At 48.7% G+C, this 24,725-nt stretch overlaps 2 protein-coding genes across 10 annotated transcripts in view; one reads left to right on the forward strand and one right to left on the reverse strand.

Moving 5' to 3' along the window:
- Positions 1–569: 569 nt before the first annotated feature.
- On the reverse strand, positions 570–22,872 carry SFXN2 (sideroflexin 2). 9 transcript variants are annotated; one of them, XM_057736174.1, is made up of 13 exons: positions 22,834–22,872; positions 12,941–13,013; positions 11,718–11,895; positions 11,384–11,554; positions 10,354–10,452; positions 9,416–9,491; positions 9,018–9,103; positions 7,659–7,719; positions 7,207–7,273; positions 6,578–6,627; positions 6,237–6,286; positions 4,683–4,730; positions 570–3,865 (listed from the first exon to the last, which is right to left on the reverse strand). In XM_057736174.1, the coding sequence occupies exons 3-13, from the start codon at positions 11,876–11,878 to the stop codon at positions 3,766–3,768; spliced, it is 969 nt and encodes a 322-aa protein (XP_057592157.1). In that variant the 5' UTR covers positions 11,879–11,895; positions 12,941–13,013; positions 22,834–22,872; the 3' UTR covers positions 570–3,765. The 9 variants fall into 9 exon arrangements, 6 of the variants coding, with proteins under 6 accessions (XP_057592157.1, XP_057592154.1, XP_057592153.1 ...); XM_057736171.1 differs by lacking the exons at positions 12,941–13,013; positions 22,834–22,872 and adding exons at positions 4,000–4,127; positions 22,495–22,827 and having other exon boundaries at positions 11,384–11,430; XM_057736170.1 differs by lacking the exons at positions 12,941–13,013; positions 22,834–22,872 and adding exons at positions 4,000–4,127; positions 22,495–22,827 and having other exon boundaries at positions 11,384–11,534.
- Positions 22,873–23,123: 251 nt separating this feature from the next.
- The window catches only part of ARL3 (ADP ribosylation factor like GTPase 3), a 30,480-nt gene continuing 28,878 nt past the window's right edge, over positions 23,124–24,725 (forward strand). Inside the window, exon 1 of the mRNA XM_057736383.1 lies at positions 23,124–23,259. Coding sequence (XP_057592366.1) covers positions 23,257–23,259 — 3 coding nt within the window. The 5' untranslated portion in view covers positions 23,124–23,256. The remainder of the gene's footprint in view (positions 23,260–24,725) is intronic.

Genomic DNA, 24,725 nt, shown 5'->3' on the forward strand with positions numbered 1-24,725 from the left:
AGCCAGGTGTCACAGATGGCCAAAAAGCACATGAAAAGATGCTCAACATCACTAATTATTAGAGAAATGTAAATCAAAACTACAATGAGGTATCACCTCAAACCTGTCAGAATGGCCATCATCAAAAAATCTACAAACAATAAATGCTGGAGAGACTGTGGAGAAAAGGGAAGCCTCCTGCACTGTTGGTGGGAATGTAGACTGGTACAGTCACTGTGAAGAACAGTATGGAGTTTCCTTTAAAAACTAAAAATATAACTATCATGTGACCCAGCAATCCCAATCCTGGGCATATACCCAGAGAAAACAATAATTCAAAGAGATACATGCACCCCAATGTTCACTGCTGCACTATTTAAAATAGCCAGGATATGGAAGCAACCTAAATGTCCATCAACAGAGGAATGGATAAAGAAGATGTGGTACATATATACAATGGAATACTTACTACACAGCCATTAAAAAGAATGAAATAATGCCATTTGCACCAACGTGTATGGACCTAGAGATTGTCATATAGAGTGAAGTAAGTCAAACAGAGAGACAAATACCATATGATATTGTTTATATGTGGAATCTTAAAAAAAGGGTACAAATGAACTTATTTACAAAACAGAATTAGAGTCACAGATGTAGAAAACAAACTTATGATTACCAGTGGATGGGGGGGAAGGGATAAATTGGGAGATTGGGATTGACATATACACACTACTATATACAAAAAAGATAACTAATAAGGACCTACTGGGGACTTCCCTGGTGATTTAATGGATAAGACTGTGTTCCCAATGTAGGGGGCCTGGGTTCAATCCCTGGTAGGGGAACTAGACCCCACATGCATGCCACAACTAAGAGTCTGCATGCTGCAATTAAAAAAAGATCCCACATGCTGTAGCAAAGATCCTGCATACCGCAATTAAGACCAAGAGCAGCCTAAATATATAAACATTAAAAAAAAAAATACTACCTGGGTCTCAATATATAATAGTCTTATTGAGACTCCTAACTGTTCTAAAAAATAAGAAGAACCTACCGTATAACACAGAGAACTCTACTCAATACTCTGTAAAGGCCTATATGGGAAAAGAACCTAAAAAAAGAGTGGATATATGTATACGTATAACTGAGTCACTTTGCTGTACACCTGAAACTAATATAACATTGTAAATCAACTATCCTCCAAAAGAAAAAAAGTTGGCTTCAATTTGGCAAACAGAAGGGGATTCTGTCCCAAATTCCTTTTCTCCCTTTACCTGAGAGCTTGAACTGAGCTATTGGACAGGACAAACACTACACCCTGCCCAGTCTGGATTAGCACTTCTCATGCCAAGGCATTTTAGTCACCCTAATCACCTCCTTCCATATCCCACAGGAGCCAGCTCAAAGAAAGCAGAGAGGCCTTACAAGATAGAGCTGAGTTGCAGTTTGAGTGAACTCTTTTGAATCTGCCTCTGAACTGCAACCACTATCCACTCCAGACTTTTCCAAAAGAGTAATTGCCTATGAAGAGAGGAGGAATGCCAGGAGGCTTAAGGAGCTGGGAAAGAAAGGAGAAGATTGTGGATTCTTGAAAGAACATCAGTTCAGAATTGCTTCTAAGCTCTGGCTAGCTCTGGTAATGTTTTTCCTACTCGCCTTTGGAAATGAGCAAAGCTGAAGGCAGATCTGCTGTCCTAAGGAAGCCAGCTCCAAGACACAGACTTTTCTGCCCAGACATCAGCCAAAATTAAATTGTACATGTTACAGAATAGATGAACTTTGGAAATATTATGCTAAGCAAAAGAAATCAGACATGGAAGGCCACATACTGTGTGAGTCCATCTATATGAAATATCCAGAATAGGTAAATCCATAGAGACAGAAGATAGGTTAGGAGTTGCAAGGAGCTGGGAGATGAGGCTAATGAGTGACTACTGAGTACAGAGTTTCTTTCAGGGATAGTGAAAATATTCTGGAACTAGAGAGTAATGACAATTGCACAATATTGTGAGTATGCTAAAAAAAACACTGAACTGTATGCTTTAAAAGGATGACTTTTATGTTACGTGAATTATATTTTAATTTTTTTAAAATGGGGGCAAAACCCAATTGCAGCCAGTACCCTGACTTCAGGGAGGAGGCCCCTTCTCTTTACAGCAGTGGTCCTTCAAAGTGGTTTCCAGACCAACAGAATCAGCACCACTGGGAAATTACCAGAAATACAAATTCACCAGCTCCATCCCAGATGCACATAATGAGAAGTTCTAGGGATGGGGCCCTATAATCCATGTGTTGAGAAGCCCTCCAGGGGAACTTCACGCACGTTCTTAAACCATTACTCCAGGGTAGGGGATATTTTCTGTGTAAAGGGCCAGAGAGTAAATATTTTAGGCTTTGTATGCCACATACACAGTGTTTCATGTATTATTCTTTTTCTTTTACACAACCTTTAAAAAATGTAAAAGCCATTCTTAGTTACCAGGCACACAAAACAGATAACAAGCAGACCTGGACCCTCGGGCCATGGTTTGTCAACTCCCACCCGGGAGCACTTCACTCCCCACTGGGAGACCTCTGGCGCCTCAAGCAAAAAGCCAGGTGGATTTTCCTCAGTGACAAAGATGAACAATGGGTTCTGGGCACCAGACAGGTTCCCCTCATAGTTGTGATACCCTCCTCCATGCCAAAGCCACGGTAAGACCAGATCCTGCTTTCCACCCAGGCTTTATTAACTCAGTGTGTACACAGTTCATCGTGCTCTTTCAAGAAATGTATTCGATTCACAGTGATATCCTTTGATCGGTCGGTAAATTCTACTAGACAAAACTCATACAGACATTGGCCCCAGGTCAGCCACAACAGCCCCCCAGCCCCCAAGGGCTTGAGAAATCACCTAGAGCAGCCAGGCTGGGAAGGGCAAGCAGCTGTGTTTGCTGTGTGTCCTTTAAGGCTCTTTTGGTCCTGGTTGATTTCCTGTCAGAGGCATCCAAATAAAACTTCCCTTTCCTATTCAGTACACACCAATCTTTCTTCGGTGTTTAACCCAATGGACTGAGGAAGGGAGGGAGCCAGGAAATTATACCCACTGACATGCGTGGTTAATGCCTACCTACATCCTTTTTACTCACAGTCAGTGGGTTTATCTTTCAGACACAATGAAGGAGAATCAGATATGATTTTAGGGCGGGAGAACAAAGCCAGTGTCAACAGACAGGGTGTGAAGCACCATGAAACTGCTGCCTCACACAAAGGCCTTTTTTTTTTACACTAAACACTCCTGGGTGCCTGATAAACTCAAGTTTAGCAAGACTCCCAAAGAAGCCTTCTGACCAGGGAGCCCTGGGGAGGAGGGCAGGGAAGAGCAAGGAGGAGCCCCAAGGTCACCTCGTCCCTGCCCCTTCCTGAGGGAGCCAGAACTGCAGGGAACAGATGAGGAGCAAGAGGGGCCCTTCCTCAATCCCGGCTCAAAGTAGAATCCCAAAGGTTTCCTAATTGTTCCAATTGGTTTGCTTGAGTGTCACCCCCAGGCCCCAGCACCTTCTCCCTGAGGGGGTCTCAGCACCTGGTCTCCAGGGGATGGGGGTTGGGGAGGACACAGAGAAGACCTGGCCTCTCCCCTTGTTCACTTGTATCCCCTGGAGTCCAATTAAGCATGAGGCATCCTCCCACCCCCACCCCGGCCCGCAGGCCCTGTCGGCAAAGAGGAACGAAGGCACGGGAATCCACAGTGGTTAAGGAGGAGCCGCTGAATGTGGGTACGGGCTGGTCCTTGCTGGGGTGGGGCATTCAGAGACCCTTATTGAAGTGGACAAAAGGCACAGGTTCTCCGTACTTGGCCTTGATGGTGTCTTGGAGCTCTGGTTCCAGATAGGAAACTGGCAATTCACTGAGAAGAGAGAAGCGGCTTATGAGCACACCCCTGGACGAGCAGCACATTGCACTCAGATAAAACCCACCTCAGACGCCACCTCTAAGAAGCCCTTCCCATTTTTCCATCAGAATTATTAACGACCTCCGTACACGACCGTATGTTGCTTTTACTTCTGTTGAGCCCTGACTTCATTCTGCCTGGTGCTAAACTTCTGTCTTCTCCAGGATTACAGGCACGGTGCTCAGAACACAGAGACCTGCAGCAGGTGACTGCGGAGCTAAGAGTATTAGGGAAAGGGAAACGGGTATCTTCTCCGCATCTATTCAAGCTATGCCTGGTCTCCGGGAGCCAGTCTCCCCCCACACCCCACCCCTCCCCTTTGCCATCATCTCTCCTCATCCACCCCCTCCGCCCTTCCCAGGACACGCAAGAGAAGCAGAGAGGTCCAAGCCGGCCACCCTCTGGCAAACATCAGCCAGAGTACCTACCCTCTTGTTCAGTTTCAAAGATGAGATCCAGCCAGGGGAGATGGATCTAGTAACTCAACCAGCAGGGACAGAAAGTCTCTTATTGTCCCCCCGCATCCTCTCCAGGGCAACCTTTGCTCCACTGGGAGTGAGTGACTCAACCCCCTGCCCCTTGGAGCTCTGTTCTGGTTTACCATTCGCCTGGGGTCAAGAGGCCTGAAGTTTAGACTGACAGGCGCTTGTCCTTGGACAGATGCCTCCCTGCCCACCCCTCCGTCTCTCCTTCAGGACAGCAGGCGGGTCAGGGAGACCAGGGACAGAGTAGAGTGCTCAGTACAACCAAGTGAGGAATGAACAGCTGATACCATTTCTGCGGGAACAGCCCACATGCCACTGGCACCATGAAGATAAGGCTGGAAGAGAGGAGAAACCAAAGTGTTAGGGGACATGTGGCACCTCACAGACCCAACCACACCCCATCACAGAGCCCCCCAAAGGCAGAAGGAGCTGCCGCCAAAGCCCCTCTCCCCCCAACCCTTCTCCTGGTCTCTCGGTGCCTGCAGACTCATTCTAGCACAGGATAAAATCAGCCCCCCATACACACCCCTCACACCACATCCACCTGTCACTCAAGCAGATGAAGAAGGTAACGGAGTCCCTAGGGAGCGTGGGCAGCAGCGCCAGGGGCCACAAGCGCCTGCTGACGTGCAGGGAGAGCAGGGAGGGGTGTGAACTCAGGGCCCTGCTCCCGTACTCACTGAACGCCTGGGCTGCTGGAGAACAGTGAGGGCAGAGCTTCTCAAGCTCCACTGAGCATGCAAGGAACTCGAGGAACTTGCTCAAATGGGTGCTGATTCAGGAGGTCTGGGAAAGGGCTTGAGACTCTTTGGTTCTCACAAGTTCTCGGAGGATGTGGATCCCGGACCATGTTTTACAGGATTTGGGTACCTAACAGACCTGGGTTCGTGTCCCAGCTCTGCCACGTCCTAACTGTGCGACCTTGGAAAGTGCTCTCTGAGCCAGCGGAGGGAGGGCGCGAGTACCTACTTCGCAGGGTTACTGTGAGGATTAAATAAGATAATGTGTGTGACGCATCCAGCCCACGGTAACTGCTCCCTCAGTGCGAAATCAATTAGCAGAAGACAGTCTGGCATAACGTTAGCTAAACTTGCTAAGGATCCAACCGCAGCTCCAGCGATTACCAGCTAGAGACGCACGGGCAAGTTTCTTCCTCTGGGAAAAGAGATGACGACAGTATATACACCTCAAGGGCTGAGGGAATTAGGTGAAATTATAGACGGGAAACATCAGCACAGTGGAGTCACCCAGAAAACCTCCACTAGGTGTTAGGCCTGGCTGCTGTCATTGGCCTCGTGGCCTTGCAGAGCATGATTAATGCTGGGACGTGTCCAGCCCAGGGCAGGCACCTAAGAACACTGCCGTGACCCGTGCTGCCTTCCTCCCGTGCGAAGCTGGGACACTAGACGGGCCCAGGCTGTGCCGTCATTTGCGATGTCTCATTTTATTTGGATGTATTGAGACATCACTGACATGTCACACTGTCAAGTTTACCGCTGGTGTGAGCTAACCCCTCTACCGCATCACGTAATTATCATTTCTTTTTTGCGGTGGGATGATCTCATTGTTTTTGTCTCTTCTCTAAAACTACTGCAGACCGAAGGTCAGAGGGGAGATCCCGGGACAGGAGGGCCCCCACGTGTCACACTTGCCACCCCGGTGTGTGCACAGGGCCAGCCTGGCACCTTGGAAAGATGGGGCGAGAGCGCGCCAAAGGGGCCACAGGCATTCACGCCTGGGCACTTCTGAAGTCAGGTAAAGGAGAACATGTTTTCCAGTGTGCGTGACACAAGAAGACAGATCCTGGGCACCACCCCAAACCGAGAAAACACGTTACTCACAAGCACCCGGACAGCAGAACCTGCAATGGGGCGTGCAGGACCCGGATTCTCTGCACAAAATCAGACAGATAGAGACCCACGTGGGGCGCACATACTTCCAGGTGAACCCCACGCCGGTCACCCAGCGAGAAACCCACAGGGGGGATGCCCTGCCTCTTAGTGGCGGAGGGAGCTCTCCCTGCTCTCGGCAGACAAGACTAAGAATCGGGCAGGCAGGGGGCACTGGGATGGGCCCTGCTGACTGAGGTGCAGGGTGGGAGCAAGAGGGAAGGGGAAGAGCGCCAGGAGCCCCCAGCACGGGTGTGTTCTGCGCAGGGAAGATGCAAAGGAGATCCACTCACCTTCATGAAGCGCAGTTTCTCCAGCCTTTCCATGATGACCGGCAGCAGGACTGGAAGAGACCAGGGGAAAGGCTGTGAGACTCGCCCCCTAGACCCCTTTCCAAAGTCAGATCACAGACTAAGTGATTCCCTCTCTTTCCCCAGAAGTTCCAGAAAATACTTTTCATTTGGGAGAAGAATGGAAGACTACAGGCATGGCCACGCCCCACCTCCAAACTCCTCAACCTCCACACCTATAACAATAGGAGGACATGTGCCACAGGCTCCGGGCACCCTTCTCAAAACTCTCTCTGAAGCTAGTTTTGTGACATGCCCCTGCTGGCAGGAAAATCAGGGCAGGGGACTTACTTTCTCTACCACTGTTTCCCCAGCACCCCGCACTGTGCCCAGCACATTGAAGGAACTTAAGGAATATTTGCTAAATGGAAATAACCGCCTCCACTAAGTCTCTGATTAACCGACGTTCCAGGAATTACAGTGTAGCTCTCCCGTGGCTCTTGGCACTCAAGCAAATCAGTTTGAGAAGCATGTTTGTAGAGGCTGAGGTCCCACCCCCCACCCAAAGTGTGGCTGAGGTCTCCATCACATGTCCGGGGGTCCCCCAGGATGGGAGGGCTTCCCCGTCTTACTCATGCCAGGGGCTGCCATGGTGATCCGAGAAATAACCACTTGGGTGATGCCTACAGCTGCAGCTCTCTGAGGGCAGAAAAGAGTAAGTTGTCAGGAATGAGCTTATCCAATATCCACAGGCTGCACCAGAAGGCCGGGTCAGGTCAGGGTCAGGGTCAAGGCCAAGTCTGAGCTGAGCTGGTAAAGGGGAAAGGATAGACCTGTCAGGGGTTGAGGGACCTCACCTGACCCTCTCCCACCCAGCCATATTTTTATGGCTTCAGGACCAGAAATGATGGAGAAAAGACATGAATAGAGATATGGAGGAAAAATCAATGGGGAAGGAGGATGGAGTCAGGGAGAAGGTTTCTCAACCTTATAGTAGAGCCCAGGCCTGCTCTGACCACTAAGAACAGGACAGGGTGTGAGGGGGAACTCCCTCCTCCCGCTCCAAAGGCAGGCCTCTGCTCACCCGGGAGTGGCCAATCTCATTGTGGTTCCTGTCCTTCACGCAGATGCCCTGGATGAGTTCCCTAAACACAGACACGAGGTGCTAGACATGGGAAAGGGGTGCTGGAACCTGCCAGCGATGTGACACACCAGCACCAGGGCACGCAAGCTCTAGGAAGCCACCTCCTGCAGCCTGGCTCTGGGAGCGGCCCGCCCCCCTCCAGAGAGTGGTATCACAGCCGCGATCTAGGGCAGAGGCTCAGAGAGCTAGCGCTGGGCGCCGACGGCCTGGGCTGAGTCCAGAAACTGCAGAGCAAGTGCATGGTCTTGAGCGAGCTCCCTAATCCTCCTGCAGACACAGTTACGCTCACCTGCAGAACGGGGATAATCATGGCACCCACTTGGTGAGGACCACACAGGGTAATGCCTGCGAAGTGCTGAGTCCAGCGCCTCACACAGGGACCGCCCCGCAAACCGGAGCTGCTCTGGCTGTCGGTCTCAGGCCAGTGCTGGACAGCACTCCATCCCAGACCAGGTGGGAGGTGGGGACTCACCCATTTGTTGGAAGGACCAACTGGATGGGGGAGGGGAAGAGGAGGCGAGCAGTGTGTATGCGCGACTATTCTGTAGTGTGCTCTTTCTGCAAGGGCGATTGTGGTCACTTTCCATTCGCTACTAGTCCCAACAAAATGTGCCTCATAGATACTGCTGCTGACAAGGAAGGCACGGATGGCAACAGTGGCAACAGTAGCTAATGCTTAATGCAGCATTTTCTTACATTCCGGGCACTATTTTGAGCACTTTACATCTATTACATTATTAAATTTTATAACAGAGGAACATGTATGCTTTCTCTAGTCAAGAAAGAAGAGCTGTGAGACACAGAGGGTCTTCCCTTTCACCTTTCCTGCTGTGACGCTTAGAGCCTGGTGCCTGGAAAACATCTATTTCCCCTCTGGCTTCCCTCAGAGCTTCTTGGTTCTGTTCTATCTTTGGACACCTCGCTCTGCTGAGCTTCATTCTGTAAGCCATCCCCGGGGCTTTAGAAGTAGGCCGAGTTCACAACTTAAATACAGTTGCCGTTGAAAGGACATGAGTTAGTGCCAAACCCGACGGGTCCTCGCTAACCCCCCCACCCCCATGACACACCATCCCAGGAATGACCCCCACAGCACTCATCACAGATGAAACCGAAGTCATCCGCCACTCCCGCAGCCATCACTGTTGGAGACGCCAGTCCTCAGGGAACCTTCAGCGGCGTAGCCCGGCAGCCCTCCCCACGCCCACCTCAGCCCCAACAAGCCACCCACTGCCTTGGTTTCTTGCCCTTTCCCCGCTAGCCTCGTGGTCTGCAGGGAGGAGAAGGGATCCCTGTACTCACTGCTGTCGCATCATCGGGATGTTGACACAGTTGGCAGCAGCCACAGCGGCAAAGGGCACCCAGCGGCCCACCAGGGGTGGAGCTCTCTGTGGGGAAGAGAACAGAGTCGGGCTCCCTGGAAGATGGCAGTGGAGGGGGCTTAAGGAAGATCAAACAAGAAATCAGACCTTGCTACGGCCACACATCCTGACACCCAGTCAGGGAACCCAAACGCCCTCAAAGGCCCGAGAAGGACCAAGCAGGGACAGCCCTGCTGAATGTCTCACTACCTGGCTGGGCTCCGGCCAAACCCAACTCATCCAGCCGGGCAAACGGCCCTGGCCTGAGAAAAAAGAGTTTTCCCTAGGACTTTGCTGCCCCCTCGTGGCCACCCTGCCCACAGCCGCCCCAGGCCGTACCTTTGTCAGCATGTTCATGCCCACGGCAGTGGCCACCGCCGTGGTTGTGGCTGTGATGTAGGAAACGGCCATCTGCCTAGTGGAGGAGAGAGGAGTTTCGGGGTGGGAACCCCAGCTGGCTGAGGACAGGACCATAGTTTGAGTGATAAAGGCTAGAGCCGTGGCTTCATGCCTGAGAAGCTCACGTGGTCTGTTCCCTGCCTCCCCTCGTGATTTCCCCCTAACTCACTCAGATGCTCCAGCCTCCCTGGCCTCCTTTCAGTACTTTAAACACACCAAGCGCCTTATTGCTCAGAACCTTTACACGCTGCCAGGCTCGTGCATAGCTAAATCCCTATCTTTCAAAACTCAGCTGAAACGTCAGCTCTGCAGAAAGAACTTCCCTGAACAGCCTATCTATACAGACGCCCCTCTGCTGTTCTCTATTCTGTCACCTGTTTATTTCCTTAATGGCAGCAATCACAGTCTGAGGTTATTATGCTTGTTTTCTTTTTTTTTGGCTGCGCCATGAGGGATGCGGGATCTTAGTTTCCCCACCAGGGATCGAACCCGTGCCCCCTGCATTGGGAGCACAGAGTCTTAACCACCAAGACCACCAGGGAAGTCCCTATGCTTGTTTTCTTAAAAGACCTTAAACTCCAGGGACCACACATGTCTTACTCAAATGTATCCCCAGCACCTAGAACCATGCCTAGCACCTAATACACACTCAAGAGATATTTGTAGAATGAATGAATGAGGGAAGGTTGAATTGGTCTAGCAAGAAGATACTCTCCTAGTCAGCCTAATACTTCCAAACCCGGAAAAGGGAGACCTGGTCACCCGCCCAGGGAGGACTGAGGGCCCCAGAACCCTTTAGAAGGGCTGTTACCCCGGAGGCAAGAGGACAGCCACCTGCTCCAGGCCCACGTGGACAGCCTGGGGTTCAGGTCTCCTACCTGACCGAGGTGGGGGAAGCCGCATTCCTGTTGGTGTAGTTGACTAAGGCATTGAAGGACTGGTTCACCCACTGCCAGAAGATCACTGCCGGCATCGTCCTAGCAGGAGGGAGGCCCGGCAGAGGCAGAAGGAGGATGGAAGGGAGGGTTTAGGGGACACCAGTCGAAACACGTTACCTGCCGCTCCCCAAGCTGTTCCCATGCTGTTTCACGCTCGTGGGCTTTTGCACAGGCTGCCCCTCTGCCTGCAACCTCCACACCCCCACCCTTTCCGTGCACAGCTGGATCCTGCTCTGTTGAGAGATCTCTTCTTCCTTGGAACCTTCCCGACCCTTCCCTTGCCCTTCCCGAGACACAGTTAGTCATTCTATGCTCTCTGCTCCCACCACCCCATATCTCCCCCAACCTACCACCTGGCAAGCCGGACTGTAACTGCTTACTTCTTGGTCTCAACAAACTGGGCCCTCCTTGAAGGGAAGGACTAAAGTCTACATTCCCCACACCTGGCCCAAGGCCTGGCTCAACAACTGGGTAACTGAATGCGTGGTGGCGGGCGAGAGGGAAGAAAGAAAGGGGGGACAACAGAGAACGTTTTCTCTTTCCAACTGGGCTGAAAGGGCCTTCTCATTTTTTCACTTGGATATTACATTATAAAAATGCATTAAATTCATTGTCGAATAAGTACTTTTTAAAGAGGGAATTAGAATAGCTCATCCACCGAGGGTTCTAGAGAGGACTGCCTCAGGTCACATAGCCAGGCACCACTATTGCCTGGTTGTGTAAACGCGGACACATTACATACTCTCTCGTTCTAGAACCTCAGTTCTTCATCTATAAAATGGAGATGAAAATTGTACCTCTCTGTAGGGTTGTGGAGATTAAATGAGGTGATATATGTGAAGAATTTAACACAGTGCCTGGTATCTGGTAAGGGATCAATAAAGATGGCTATGACTATTACCCTACTATGGCTCCCTGCCTAGTAAGTCTAAACAGCTGCAGCTGGTGCCGTCTTGCTCCCGGGTCGCACCTGTAGAACTGCAGCATGAAGCCCGTGATGATCATGCCGCCGGGGACCTGGAAGGACATCCGCCCAATGACGTTCATCTTCTCCCCGGTGTCGGGGTGGAAGGCCGAGTCATACAGCTTCTTGGCGTAGAGCAGCTGCTCCACTTGGGTGCCTGGGGGCACAGTCCCCATCCTGCCACCCAAGGACCACAGGCAGCATCACCCCCTGACCCCCACCCCGAGTCATCCTGCTCACAGCTCCCCCTCCTCCCTGAGCTCTCTGCCTAGCTCCTCATCTTCAGTTTCCACCTCCGATGTCGCCCCAGTGCCCCCAGCCCATTCCCCTAACTGCTCACCTGCTCTTCTCTACCATCCCTTTGGCCCAGTCCAGCTCCCGCTCTGGTACCAGGACGGTACGAGGGTCCGTGATATTGAAGAAGTGCTTCACCCGCCCCAGAAAAGTGCACTGGTCCCAGCGGGGGGCATCGATGTTAAAGCCGGACAGGTCAGCCTCCATTCTGCTCACGCATAAAACTGTGGGTGTCAGGAACACAGGAAAAATGAAGAGTGTCCTCAAAGCCTGCCCTGGAGGCCCTGAGCACCTCCCGCTATGGTAGACTGACTGCTCTCACCAGCCGCTAGCGTCATCTGACTCGGCTCAGGAAGGGCCCAGTGCGTGGTCACCAGTCTGAGCAACTGGGCACCAACACGTGTTTCCTGAGTGCCTGCTGGTGACCAGCTGGTGCTGGTGGCACGCTTGTGCTGTGGGCAAGACTGGGAAAAGGGACAACACAGTGCCTGTCCTTGGGGAGTTGAGTCTCACCGGGGAACAAGAGCCCACCTGTGGCACAGCAGATAATACATACAACAACAGTGAGCACAGGAGAGGAGAGGAAGCTGAGGGGGGGGGACACAAAAATCAAGGGGGACTTCCCAGAAGACGTGGAACATGAGTGAAGTCCCAGAAGGTAGGACAGATCAGTCTGAAGGAGGAAGAGGCACGGGATCACACTGAAAGCAGAAACAGTCACTGATAAAGATGGGAACGAACATGGCACGATCACCTTATTTCAGTGTACGTGTTTGGCGGAGGGGGCGGGGGGTGGGGCATGCATGGCGGCCCTACGAGAAACCCTGGGCCACGGCTGTGAGCGAGGGGGGCCACGCTGGCCCTCAAGGCGTTACAGAACAGGAGAGACAGACAAGCAAGGCAACAGGACAGCAGTGTGACAGTGCTGCTGAAGGACACAGGGAGCAGCAGAAAGCCAGAGAAGAGGTACCTAACACTGAGATGACCGTGCCTCCTGGTTTGCCAGGGCCTGTTGTCCTAGGCTAATCATTAACAGCACCCACTTCACCCCCAAAATGTCCCAGTTTGGATGATGAATTATAAGGTTACTTTGTCTAAAATGGATGAGGGATTCTGAACACACTTTATGAGAACAAGAAATAAACAATGTTTTGAAGGATGCATGAAAGTCAGATGGATGGGGCAGAGGTACTGCGGGTGAGAAGAACCAGCATTTAAGGTACACAGTGCACTTGGGGACCTGATGGTGAGGATGACATTCACACTTACTGAGCTCCTTCTCTACACTAGACACTCTGCCTGGGGTCTGGCGCGCATTTTCTGAGTTCACCTCGCCATAACCCTAGAAGATAGAGATACTCGTATTTAACCCCATTTGATGGATGAGGAAACCAAGGCACAGATAAGTAACTTTGCTAAGTCACACAAGCGTTAGTCAATGGCGAAGCCAGGATTTTAATTCAGCCTGACTAACTTCAGAACTCTTGCCTGTAATTGGGTTCTGGAATCCATGACTTGAAAAGCTAAGGCAGGTCTGACATGTGAGGAGCTTGGATGGGGTCACTCCTGTCCTCACAACAACAACAACAAAATGCTGAAGAAACTGAAAATCAACAGCTCTTCTTAGAACCATCAGAGAATCGAGGCCACAGGGCAAACCACTGCCGCTAAACTTGGAGAGAAAGACAGGTACAGAGCATCACAGCTTAGTGGAGCAGAAGCCCACCCCTGGGGCAAGTACCACTGGGAGACAAATGTAATTGACAAACTGCTGGAAATTCAGTGTGGACAAGCTGGAGAGTTAAAAATTCCAGGGGGACTCAATCTTTGCTGGGGAGACACTTTTGTGAGTTTTACCTCCAGAAGCCCATCAGGTTCTCAGGCTGAAGATCAGAGAAAAATTCCTTAGTGCTTCTGGCAGTGAGATGGGAAAAGTGGCCATTCTGAAGTAGACCCAGAGGCCTCTGCAATTTTTAACAAGGCCTGACCTCGAATGAGCCTGGCCCTGTGGTTTTCACCAGAATCCAACTGACTTGAGGGAAGAGAAATACCCAACTCCACCCCTTCTAGCTTTTCTGTCTCGCCTAAAGGGAGTAAGGGGAGCCTGAGAAAGACTTGTGAAGGTCCAGGGGCACCTAATCACAGGACTATAGAACACTCACCCTCCCCTCACACAGCCGGAGGTATAGGGCTCCTGTAAAATAACAGGCAGAACTAAATAACAACAGAAAGAATTGCAAGTCTCACACCTTATTTAAGAAGTGGCGCAGTGGTTAAGAATCCGCCTGCCAATGCAGGGGACACAGGTTCAAGCCGTAGGCCAGGAAGATCCCCCATGCCGCAGAGCAACTAAGCCCAGGCGCCATAACTACTGAGCCTGCACTCTAGAGCCTGCAAGCCACAACTATTGAGCCCATGTGCCACAACTACTGAAGCCTGCGTGCCTAGAGCCCATGCTCTGCAACAAGAGAAGCCAGTGCAATGAGAAGCCCGCGCACGACCATGAAGAGTAGCCACCACTCACTGCAACTAGAGAAAGGCCATGCACAGCAACGAAGACCCAACGCAGCCAATAAATAAATAAATAAATTTATTTATTTAAAAAAAAGTGTCTAGAAACACAAAGACAACAGGGGAGACAAAAACAAGGACACCAGAGGAAATTTAACTTTCAACCCCTGCAGTTTTAGCAAACAGAAATCACAGCCTAACTCCTTGCCAGAAAAATGTTAAACTTCACACACATCTGGCTTTCAACAAAAGACGCCGAGGCATCCTAAAAGGCAAACAAACAAACAAATCCCACAGTTTGAAGAGACAGAGCAAGCATCAGAACCAGATGACACAGACTTTGGAATTATCACACCAGAAATTTTAAATAACGCTGATTAATAAGATAAGGACTCCAATGGGAAAGTGGGCAACATGCAAGAACAGAGAGATGATGGAAGCAGAGATGGACACCCTAAGAAAGAACCAAAAGGAAATGTCAGAAACCAAAAACACTGTAAGAGAAATGAAAGTGCCTTTGATGGGCTCATCAGTAGGCTTGACATGGCCAGGGGAAGAATCAGTGAGCCTGAATATGTGTCAATAGAAAATCCCCAAACTGAAAAGTAAGGAGTAAAAAGAATTTAAAAAAACCAGAATGGAATATCCAAGAACCTTAGGACAATTACATAAGCTGCAACATACATATAACAGGGATGCCAGAAGGAGAGGACGGAAAGGAACAGAAGAAATATTTGAAGTGATAATGACTGAGAATTTTCCAAAATTAATGACAGAAATCAAACTACTAGAGATCCAGGAGGCTCAGAGAACACTAAGCAGAACAACTATCAAAATCTGCACCTAGGCATATTATACACAAACTGCAGAAAATCACAACAAAGAAAATCAAGAAAGAAGCCAGAAGGAGGGAAAAAACCTTTACCTATAGAGGAACAAAGATAAGAATTACATTGGATTTGTCTTCAGAAACGGTGCAAGCAAGAGCAGAGTGAAATATTTAAAATGTTTAAAGAAAAAACAAAAACAAAAAACTCCAAAACAAACAAAAACCCCTAGAGTTCTGTATCCAGCAAAATAATCCTTTTAAAGTCAAGTAGAAATAAAGACTTTCTGAGACAAACAGAATTGAAGGAATCTGTCACTAATAGACCTGACTTGCAAGATGTTAAAAGAAGTTCTTCAGAGAGAAAGAAGGTGATATGGGTCATAAAGTCTGATCTACACAAAGAGTGTCAGAGAAGGAATAATTAAAGGTAAAATAAAACATTTACTTATTCTAATTGTTAACAGTTAACAAATAGATAACAGTTTGCTCAAAATAATAACAATATATTCAAAATAGCAACAAAGTGTTCAGTGAATACAGCTCATCAACATGTGAATGAATGACAGCAATACTATAACAGATGGAATGGAGGAGCTGGGAAGACTATTATAAGGTACTTGCACTACCAGTGTAGTGGGATAGTATCCTTTGAAAGTGGACTTGGATTCACTGTAAATGTATATTGCAAACTCTAGGGCAACCACTAAAAATAATTTCAAAAGAAGTATGATCTATATGCCAAGAGAGGAGAGAAAATGTAAAAAAAAAACTATGGCTTTTGAACTTTTGCCTGAGAATTTCAGGAAGCCGTTAAAAGATTTAAGAAGAGTGACGAGATGAGATGTGTAGTTTAGAAAGAACAATCTGGGCAATCATATGAACGTGAACAGGGTGTGGCAGGACCTCATAGGAGGCAGAGGCCAGCTGGAAGGGAACCCCCAAAAATCCAGGCAAGAAGAAGTGGGGCTCAAGTGAACCCAGATGCACCCGAACTGGGAGGAGGATTAAAAGAAGAGAAGCTTTTAAAGCAGCAGACTCAGGATTTGCTAAGTGATTGGGTAGAGGAGGAATATTCTATGTCAGGGCTCAATCAGAAACAGAATCAACAGGAGATTTTCTATCTATCCATCTATCTACCCATCAATATATCTACCTACCTACCTACCTACCTACCTCCTGGAATCTCTAACCTCAGGGGAGGGTGGGGAGGCATAGCCCTTTTTTAAAGGGATTCCATCTGATTAAGTCAGGCCACCCGGGATAATCTCCCTTTAGATCAACTCAAAGCCAACCAATTAGGGACTTTAATTACACTTGCAAAATCCCTTCACCACAGTACCTAAATCAGTGTTTGGTCTAATAACTAAAAGAAGCATACGTATGTTATAAAGTGGCTGCTTCTTCCTCAGAGGCCCCTCCAGCTGGAAACATAGCAGAGACGGGGGTCCTGGGGAGTTTCTCTGGCCTAGTCAAGTTGACCCATCACAAATACCTAAAGCGATATGAGGGTTTCTGACTGGGACAATAACGTACTGAGACAGAATATAGAAAAATAGGCTTTAAGGGAGAAAACAGTGAGTTTCACTTTCCTTGTGTTGAATTTCAAGTGCTATGAGACTTTCTCAAACACAAGAGGCTGCCGTCTGTCTCAGGCCCTCTGCAAATGCCAGTCCAGGATGCTATTCCTTCCCCCTCTTCACTAAATAACACCTGCTTGTCTTTTTTTTTTTTAAAGGAAAAAAATTTCAGATTTACTTCTATATCTTCTACTACTATGTCATTTGTCTTTTTTCTTGAAAAAAAAAAATCACCTGAGGATTTTCTATACATATTGAATTGCAAGTTCTCAGGCACACCTTGAACAAGATCTAAAAGGCTATCTTCTTCAAAGTTTGCTGCCCACTGAAGGGCTGGCAGGCAGGAAACTGGATGTGCTGGAATGCTGAGTTGGAGGACTGATGAAATTCACCAGGAAGCCACTGAGATTCTGGGAAGCTGCTCACAGGGATGCTGAGGGCTCAATGGTAAGACACCCACAGGGGTGCTGCTGAATGAAACTCACTGGGAAGCTGCCTAGTGGAGTGCTGTTGAAACTTGATAGTAGGCAAGCCCTCAGGCACCTGGAAGACTACCCCTTCCTCATCAGTGTTCCTCCAGCGCCCTCTCCTGGTAGAGTGTAAAATCTTATCAGAGGGCAAAGGAAAAATGTTTACAATGTCCAGTATCACAAAATAGGGCAAAGAAGGGTAGATTTGGAGCTAAAGAGAAATAAACTATCTGGCACAGATACACAACTTACTTTTTTCATTTAACATCTTAGAGAATTCTCCATGTGATCTATACAACTCTATCTTATTCTTTTTAATGATTGTGTGAGAGTGAGTCAAAAAATGCACTCTGGTTGTAGACTTTACAGAAGTTTTAATATAATTGGAGTGAGGATAATTTTTGACTCACCCTTGTATCATATTCCATGTGCCTTAATTTCATTCCTTGATAGACATTTGGGTTGTTTTCAGTTTTTCACAGCTATAGTGAGCATCTTTACACACATCATTTTGTGTATATGGCAACTATATCTTTAGGATTGATTTCTAGAAGGGGAATTGCTGGATCAAAGGATATACATGTTTTAAATTAAATCTTTATAAATACAATACAAATTGATTTTTTCACCAGTTGTGTATGATAATGCTGCTTTAGTCAAACTTTCACCAATATCATAAATCTTTTCTTTTTTTCCCAATCTGATGGGCAGAAACAATATTGTTGCTTTATTTTCTTCTTTTTTCTTTTGTAATTTATTTTTTTCTTTTTAATTTTTTTTTTTTTTTGGTCACGCTGTGTGGCATGCAGGTTCTTAGGGATCAAACTGGTGCCCCCTGAAGTGGAAGTGCAGAGTCTTAACCACTGAACTGCTGGAAGTTCCTAACTTGTATCTTCTTGATTCTTAATGAAATTAAGCATTTTTTCATATGTTTTTGGCCATTTGTTTTTCTCATTCTAAAAACATTGTCTTTGTAAATTACACAAGTATTTTTTGTAATAATTCAGTGCCAAAGTATATAAAGTGAAAATGATACTGGTTAGTGTGATTTAAAAAAAAAAAAAAGCTATCTTCTTGAGTTATACAATCATCTAAATCCAAAAGCACTCACAGACTTGAGCAAACAAAGCCAGTATTTCATATTAGGGAAAGGAAACACATTGCTGACGGAAGCCACAGACCAAATAAAAAAATAAATGTTTTATATTACATAGTAGAATGAAAGGAAACTTCCACCCAAGACCACTACCTCAATAAAGACCCAAGGGTTATTAGGGCTGCAAGGGAAGTTACAGCAAAGCCACCTCAGGATAAATAGCGACCTTAAAAGTAGCTGCATTAGCAAATAATTTCAAGGGCTCCCTCCGCCCCTCAAAAAAGTAGCCATTGGCTCTGCAGAGACAGTCTGAGTGACCTGCAAGGAAGCACCTACCTGTCCTTCATATCTTGGCTTAAACCTTCTTTCCTCAGAGAATCCTCTTGAAGGACCCCTTTCCCATGCAACTAGATATAGTGCTCTGCTATAAGCCCTCTTGGCTCTGTACTTTTGCTTCAGAGCCACGCCAGTCTGTCGTGATACTCTGTGGTTTTACCTTAATTAACTCCTACCTTCTCTCACTGGGCCATAAGCTCCTTGAAGCCAGGAGTACGTCCATCTTGCTCACCACTGTTGCCTCAATGCCTAGCACAGGAATTCGAGCATTTGCTAAAGAAGAGGTCCAGCCGGTTGGCAACTGGATATTTAGGCTTAAAACCTAGCATGGAGATTTAGGTTAGAAGTAAAACAGTGAGGGAGCAGCACGGGGCTAGTTTATGATAAAGTTTTCCAGGGAGAATACGTAGACTGGGAAGAGCAGTCATCCAAGGATATATCCTGAAAAACCACTATGTTTAAGAGGTAACCCATCAAAAAGATGAGAAAGAACAACCAGAGAGGTGGCAGGCAGGAGCAGCCACGGATGAGGGAGAGGGAGATCAAGTTTTAGACTTTGAGGGTGGGAGAGACTTCAGCAAGCTGAAGGCTCAGGGTGAGCCACTTCCCCAGGAGGGAGGAGAGGTCCACTGCAGAGGTTCTGCAGCACCCCTGCTGGGCCTTGGCTCCGGGCAACCGGGGCGGGGGGTCACACGGCCCACAGCAAGTGCCCGCTGCCAGGACTCTAGCTTCCTGCTCTCTCACTCCACCACAGAGCCCACGAGAAAGCTTCAGGCTCTGCCCTTCGGGGACAGGCTGACTCGGCTCCTGCAGGCTGGTCCAAAGACCAAAGGCATTTCACCCAGTCCCAACTGAAGCCAGGATATGGGGGTTGGGGGGAAGAGTTCACTTTCCTTCACTCTACAGTAAGGAAAAGGAGTCGGCCTTGGCTTACGGAGCCCCACACTCACACCGAATAGAGACAGTCCCAAATCCTATGCCTCCCTCTCAACACACACACACACTTCTCAGCCATCTCTCTCCACCCTCAGCCCAACAACCCAACACTGGAAAGTCCTCTGCCTTTCACAATGCAAGCATTTCTACCATGAGGGGGTAATCATTTGCCAAATCATGCAAGAACCTTTGCCTTCGTTACCAGGGTCAGGATAGGAACTGCCCGGTCCTGTCTTACGTAAAACATAAAGGGAACAAAATCTAAATTCTATGCCTCAGCATTTCCCCCCACACCACTGGCCCCCAATGGGGACAGTTCTGTGACTCCTTCAGGGCAAATGCAAGCCCTTCTATTACATACTCCCATAGCATCCTGTCTTCTTCAGCACGCTGGGTTTCTGTAATCATCACTTTCTTGTTACTTACTGTTATTAGTGTAAAATTTGCTTCCCCTGACCGACTATAAGATTCATGCTATAGCCCTCATCTGCCCTCTAAAAACACTTACTGCCTGACTGAAATGCATTCCAACTCATTCTTGGGTTCTCCGGGCATCAAGGATGTTCCCCCCTCCTTTTTTTTGGTCAGACTCAGAACCTGTCTTGGTTACAAAAGTAAAAGCAGGCTTTCTTTCTTGGAGCCACAAATTGTCTACCCCTCCTATACTGAGTCCTACTGGTCTCCAAGTTTCCTGCAACAGTTAACGCTCCCTCTTCCTACATAAGTCATACTTTCTGAAAAGGTGCCTATCATATCCAGGGTTCCACTACAGGGAACAGGGAGGAGGTGGAAATCAAACTGGTGACTGACCAATGCCTCCCTTTCCTTCCAGGATTAGAGACTATCACAGCTCAAAGACATCAGGGGTCCAAGATCTCAGCTTATAGATGAGGAAACTGATGCCTAGGAAGGCTGACATGGATTGAGCCAGCACGGTGAGCATTTGTTGCACACGTGGTCCTGCACTGTGGCAGATATAAATGTGAATGGCGACTTTAAGAATCTGCCTGCCAATGCAGGGGTCACGGGTTCCATCCCTGGTCTGGGAAGATCCCACATGCCACAGAGCAACTAAGCCCATGTGCCACAGCCACTGAGCTTGTCTCTAGAGTCCGAGAGCCACAACTACTGAGCCCATGCAATAACTGAAGCCCGAGTGTCTAGAGCCCATGCTCCGCAACAAGAAAAAGCCACTACAATGAGAACCCTGCTCACCACAACTAGAGAAAACCCATGTGCAGCAACGAAGACCCAACACAGCCAACAAATAATACAATATAATATAATGTAATATAATATAATATAATATAATGTAATATAATGTAATATAATAAATATATAAATGTGAACATGAAACAGATCCAGTCCTGTTTATCCAAACATCTGACAAGAGCTAGGACCAGATTTTCCCAAGCTTAGACAGGAATTTCCTGGAGGTACAATGGTTAAGACTCTGCCCTTCACGGCAGAGTGCGGCAGAGTGCGGCAGGGTGCGGCGCTGCCAGGAAAAAAAAGAAAGACCACAAGGTTACAAGGCTTAGGGTTACCTAGATAGGTCCTCTATCCAATACAGGATGTTTGTCTCAAGAAAGAAAGAGAAAGAGAGGGAGGGAAGAGAAAAAAATTTTTTTAAATGATATAATCTACTCTACACCTCTCCTGAAGTAATGCTCATCCTTCCAGGAAGAACTGATTTTCTCTGGCAGACAGTATCAGAGTTTGGAAAACAGGCTTCCAAACCTCTTCTGGGGTATCCTTTTGCATGGGCAGGGGAAGTACCCAGGATCTTCCTATTTGAATCCCCAGGTAGAGAGAAAAACAAAACATCATCGTTGGTACTCACAGCAGAGGAAGATCAAGGCAGTCAAAGACTCAAGAAGTTCAGACACAAAGACCACTGAGATGGCAAAGGCTGGCGTCAAGGCTGCCTGGAGCAAGTTGCAGAATGAGACTAATAATTAAACCAGCAGGCCCTGGTACTATATGCCTATGTACAACCATGGCAACCATGATGTTAGATATCAGGCAACTTGGAGAAATCTGCTTTGCCTTTTCCACAAAAGAACCAACAGGCTAGAGATGGGTGGATTGAGTGCAAGCTCTGAATTAACCATTCATCTTGCACCTCCTTAGTTAAGGTTCTGACCTGAGTTTTCTCTCCAAGCATCTGAAGCAGGTATGCAGGTGTTTTTAAAAACACTTTACTCGAATACATAAAAAGCTAAGGCTCATTCAGCGAAAATCTGCCTTCATTCCAAAGATCTTAACTAGGCTGAAAAGCCTGCTGGCATAAAAGCAGCAAAGCCCAAAACCTGGGTGAAGCTATTAACCCTGGCAGTCCAGTGGTTAAGATGCCGCGCTCAGGGAACTAAGATACTGCATGCCGTGCAGCGTGGCCAAAAAAATAATAAAAAATAATAATAGCTAAGCCCCATATAGCACTTCCTAAGTGCCAGGCAATATTCTGTGTATTTGACATATAATAATTCATATAATCCTCACAAGAATCCAATGAGGTAGGTAAGAGGCACGCACACACGCGCGCACACACACACCTGTAAACCTCCAGGTGCACTATCCGTGCCCACACTTTATCAGCTCTTAGAAACTTCTGGATTTACATCTCGGGTATAAACCGCTCTTTTATTCCAACATGGACAATACAATAACAGTGTTCAATAATTCCTCAAGAGTCAGAAAGTACTGGGTTCAAGTCCCCATTCATCGCTTAAAATAACCAATTTCTAGGGTTGTGAGAATGAAACGGAATATTGTATGAAAAGTATTTCACGAGGAAGGATGTGATTTCCATGAGGGTCGATTTAGCCCCCTGCTGTGTCTCCAGAGTCTGGAATAGGACCTGGCACAAATGTGATACCTCTTCTTCCTGTCCTCTGCACGGGGAAGGGGTGGGAGGTAGCACCCAGAATCCCTCCCACTCTTTCTTGCCTGTAAGTTCAGGCCCATTTTTGCCTCCTTCAGGGCTGCAGACGGCGCACCGACCGGTCCAACGCAATTCAGCAAAACCATCCATCCCAAAATGCCTTTCACCCCCGCTATCAGCTCACCTCAGCCCTCATGGCCAGTCCTCAGGCAGCTTCTTGCCCTCCGACAGGCAGCCTCCCACCAGCTGAACTCCTCCAGCCCAGATTCTAACACAGGTGTGCGGAGATGGGTGAGCAAACCGTGACGCCGCTACCCCTCAGCCTGGCACACGAAGGTGCAGGGGGCCAGAAAGGAGAAGTTCACAGGTAGACCCTTCTCTTGCCACGTGGCTTCGGCAGGTGGAAGCCCAGTCCGCGCTGCAGCCCCGCCTGGGCAGAGTCAAGACAGAAATGCAAGCTCCCTCCCGGGATGTGGGGACTGGAGGTAGATGTGGCAGGCGGCCTCCTCCCAAGACCTCTTACCTGGTCGCGGGAGGAACGCACTGAGACAACTGCTACCAGATGCAACCCGCGTTGGCAGCCTCGCCTGGATGCACTTCTGGCCTCCGCCCGGGAACCGCCTCTCGCCCCGCCCCCACGTCCCTTCTTCTGGACCAATCACAGGCGGGGTGGCCCCCGCCAGCCACGTGGGCGAGTTTTCACCATTCCCTGGGTCTCCACCCGCCGGTTACCGCCTCCCCCCGTCCAGCCGCCCGCCTGCGCAGTGGGAGGGCACATTGGCGCGCTTGCGCACATTGGGGAAAGCGGAGCTGGACCCCGCCCCGTCCTGCTGCTTTACTCCTCCGCTGTGCGTACGGGGGACGTCGGGGGCGGCGCCGCAGCAGTTGCCCCTGGTAACGGGGGAGGCAGGAGGAGGAGGAGGAGGAGGAGGGACTCGGCGGGAGGATGGTGAGTGTGGGGCCTGGGTCCCTCAGGCACTGGTCGGTCACTGGCCTCCGTTCCCCAAGCCCAAAGCAGGGCACTGCGCTTAAAGACAGGAGGGAATGGACTGGCGCTCAGCCTGCTGTCTGGGTCCTGGATTGGTTTCGGGGGGCGACAGGGAGCCCCGAGTGTGGGCCCTGGAGGGAGATCTGGGCCTGGGGAGGAGGGCGGGGCTTGCAACCGGTCCGAAACTAGGGGAAGGGGCTGGAAGGGTGCGTGGTTGTCCCGGTACGGAGCCAGGGCTACATCATTACTCTGGGGACTGGGATGAGGGCGGATCCGAGGAGATGTGGAGAGCAGCCTGTGCACGCAGGCTTAGATCTTCCCAGGGAATCGGCCTCCCCGTGCCCCGGGAAAGAGGGGCTCGCCAGTGCCCGGCCAGAGGCGGGGAGAAGGCCCGGCGCTACTGTCTTTGAGGTCGCGCCGGCGGTACCAGGGGAGATGGTAGCCTAGCTGTCCTCTTCCTCGCGAAGTGCGGGCCTCTGGGGGGAAGGGTGTAAATCCCAGGACACAAAGAAGTGCCGCTGGGAAGGGATGTCTAGTGGATTTTACGCCGTCTCGGTGTCTGCGTGGCGGGCGCGCTTCTGCAGTCCCGAGTTATTTATTTGCCGAAGATTCTGCAAGGTCTGGTTGTTGGTGATGGCCGGTCTCCCATTCAGTACTTAATCCATGTGGGTGGAGGCGGATTAGCTGCCCGGTCCTTAGTATTTCCTTCGGACCTGTTGCAGCATTCCTTTGCATGTGACCACACCAGAACCAAAGGCCTTAATCTCAGTTTGGAGCAGGTTAAAGCTGGAGAATGGCCATCAATTAGGGGCAAGCCTTTTCTCTGTTACACCAGTTTAAAGCTTTCCCAAACTGTAAGTTATGATATGTGACATATTTGATCTTTGACGCGGTTCCTTGTTGATTTCTCTGCAGTTAGTTGGAGGGGGTTAAAATGGAATTGAGTAGTTTTAGAACTAGTCAAAAAAAATTGATTTTGGAGCTTTTAGAGCAGGCTGGTGGCTTACCAGCTGCAAAGAGCTAGCACTCCAGCTTACAGTTACTTCCTTGCCCCAACTCCAGTCCCTTTTTGACTTTTAGAAATGTTCAACTACTTCTGTTGGTTTATGAAGTAAGAAAAAGCTAGATGTCCACAAGTAAAAACTACGTGTACCCTTGGTTAGGTTATCCAATGAGTAAATTTTGATAGGAAAAAAATTTTGCAATTGATTCAACATTGTCAGATTGTTAAAGTAGAATTATTTGATCTGAAGTTGCCAATCACATTTCAACACTTGCTACATTGCAGTTTTATTAACCTCAGGCTAAACAGATGTTTACGTTTGCTTTTTATGAATCATTTATACATGAGCCGTCCATTTAAAGGCTAAGTTTTTCTCAACAAAGGAGTACAAACATAAATATTTATACAGAAAATAACTAGAATT

Source organism: Hippopotamus amphibius, chromosome 5 (genome assembly GCF_030028045.1).
Source record: "Hippopotamus amphibius kiboko isolate mHipAmp2 chromosome 5, mHipAmp2.hap2, whole genome shotgun sequence".
NCBI classification, from domain to species: Eukaryota; Metazoa; Chordata; class Mammalia; order Artiodactyla; family Hippopotamidae; genus Hippopotamus; species Hippopotamus amphibius.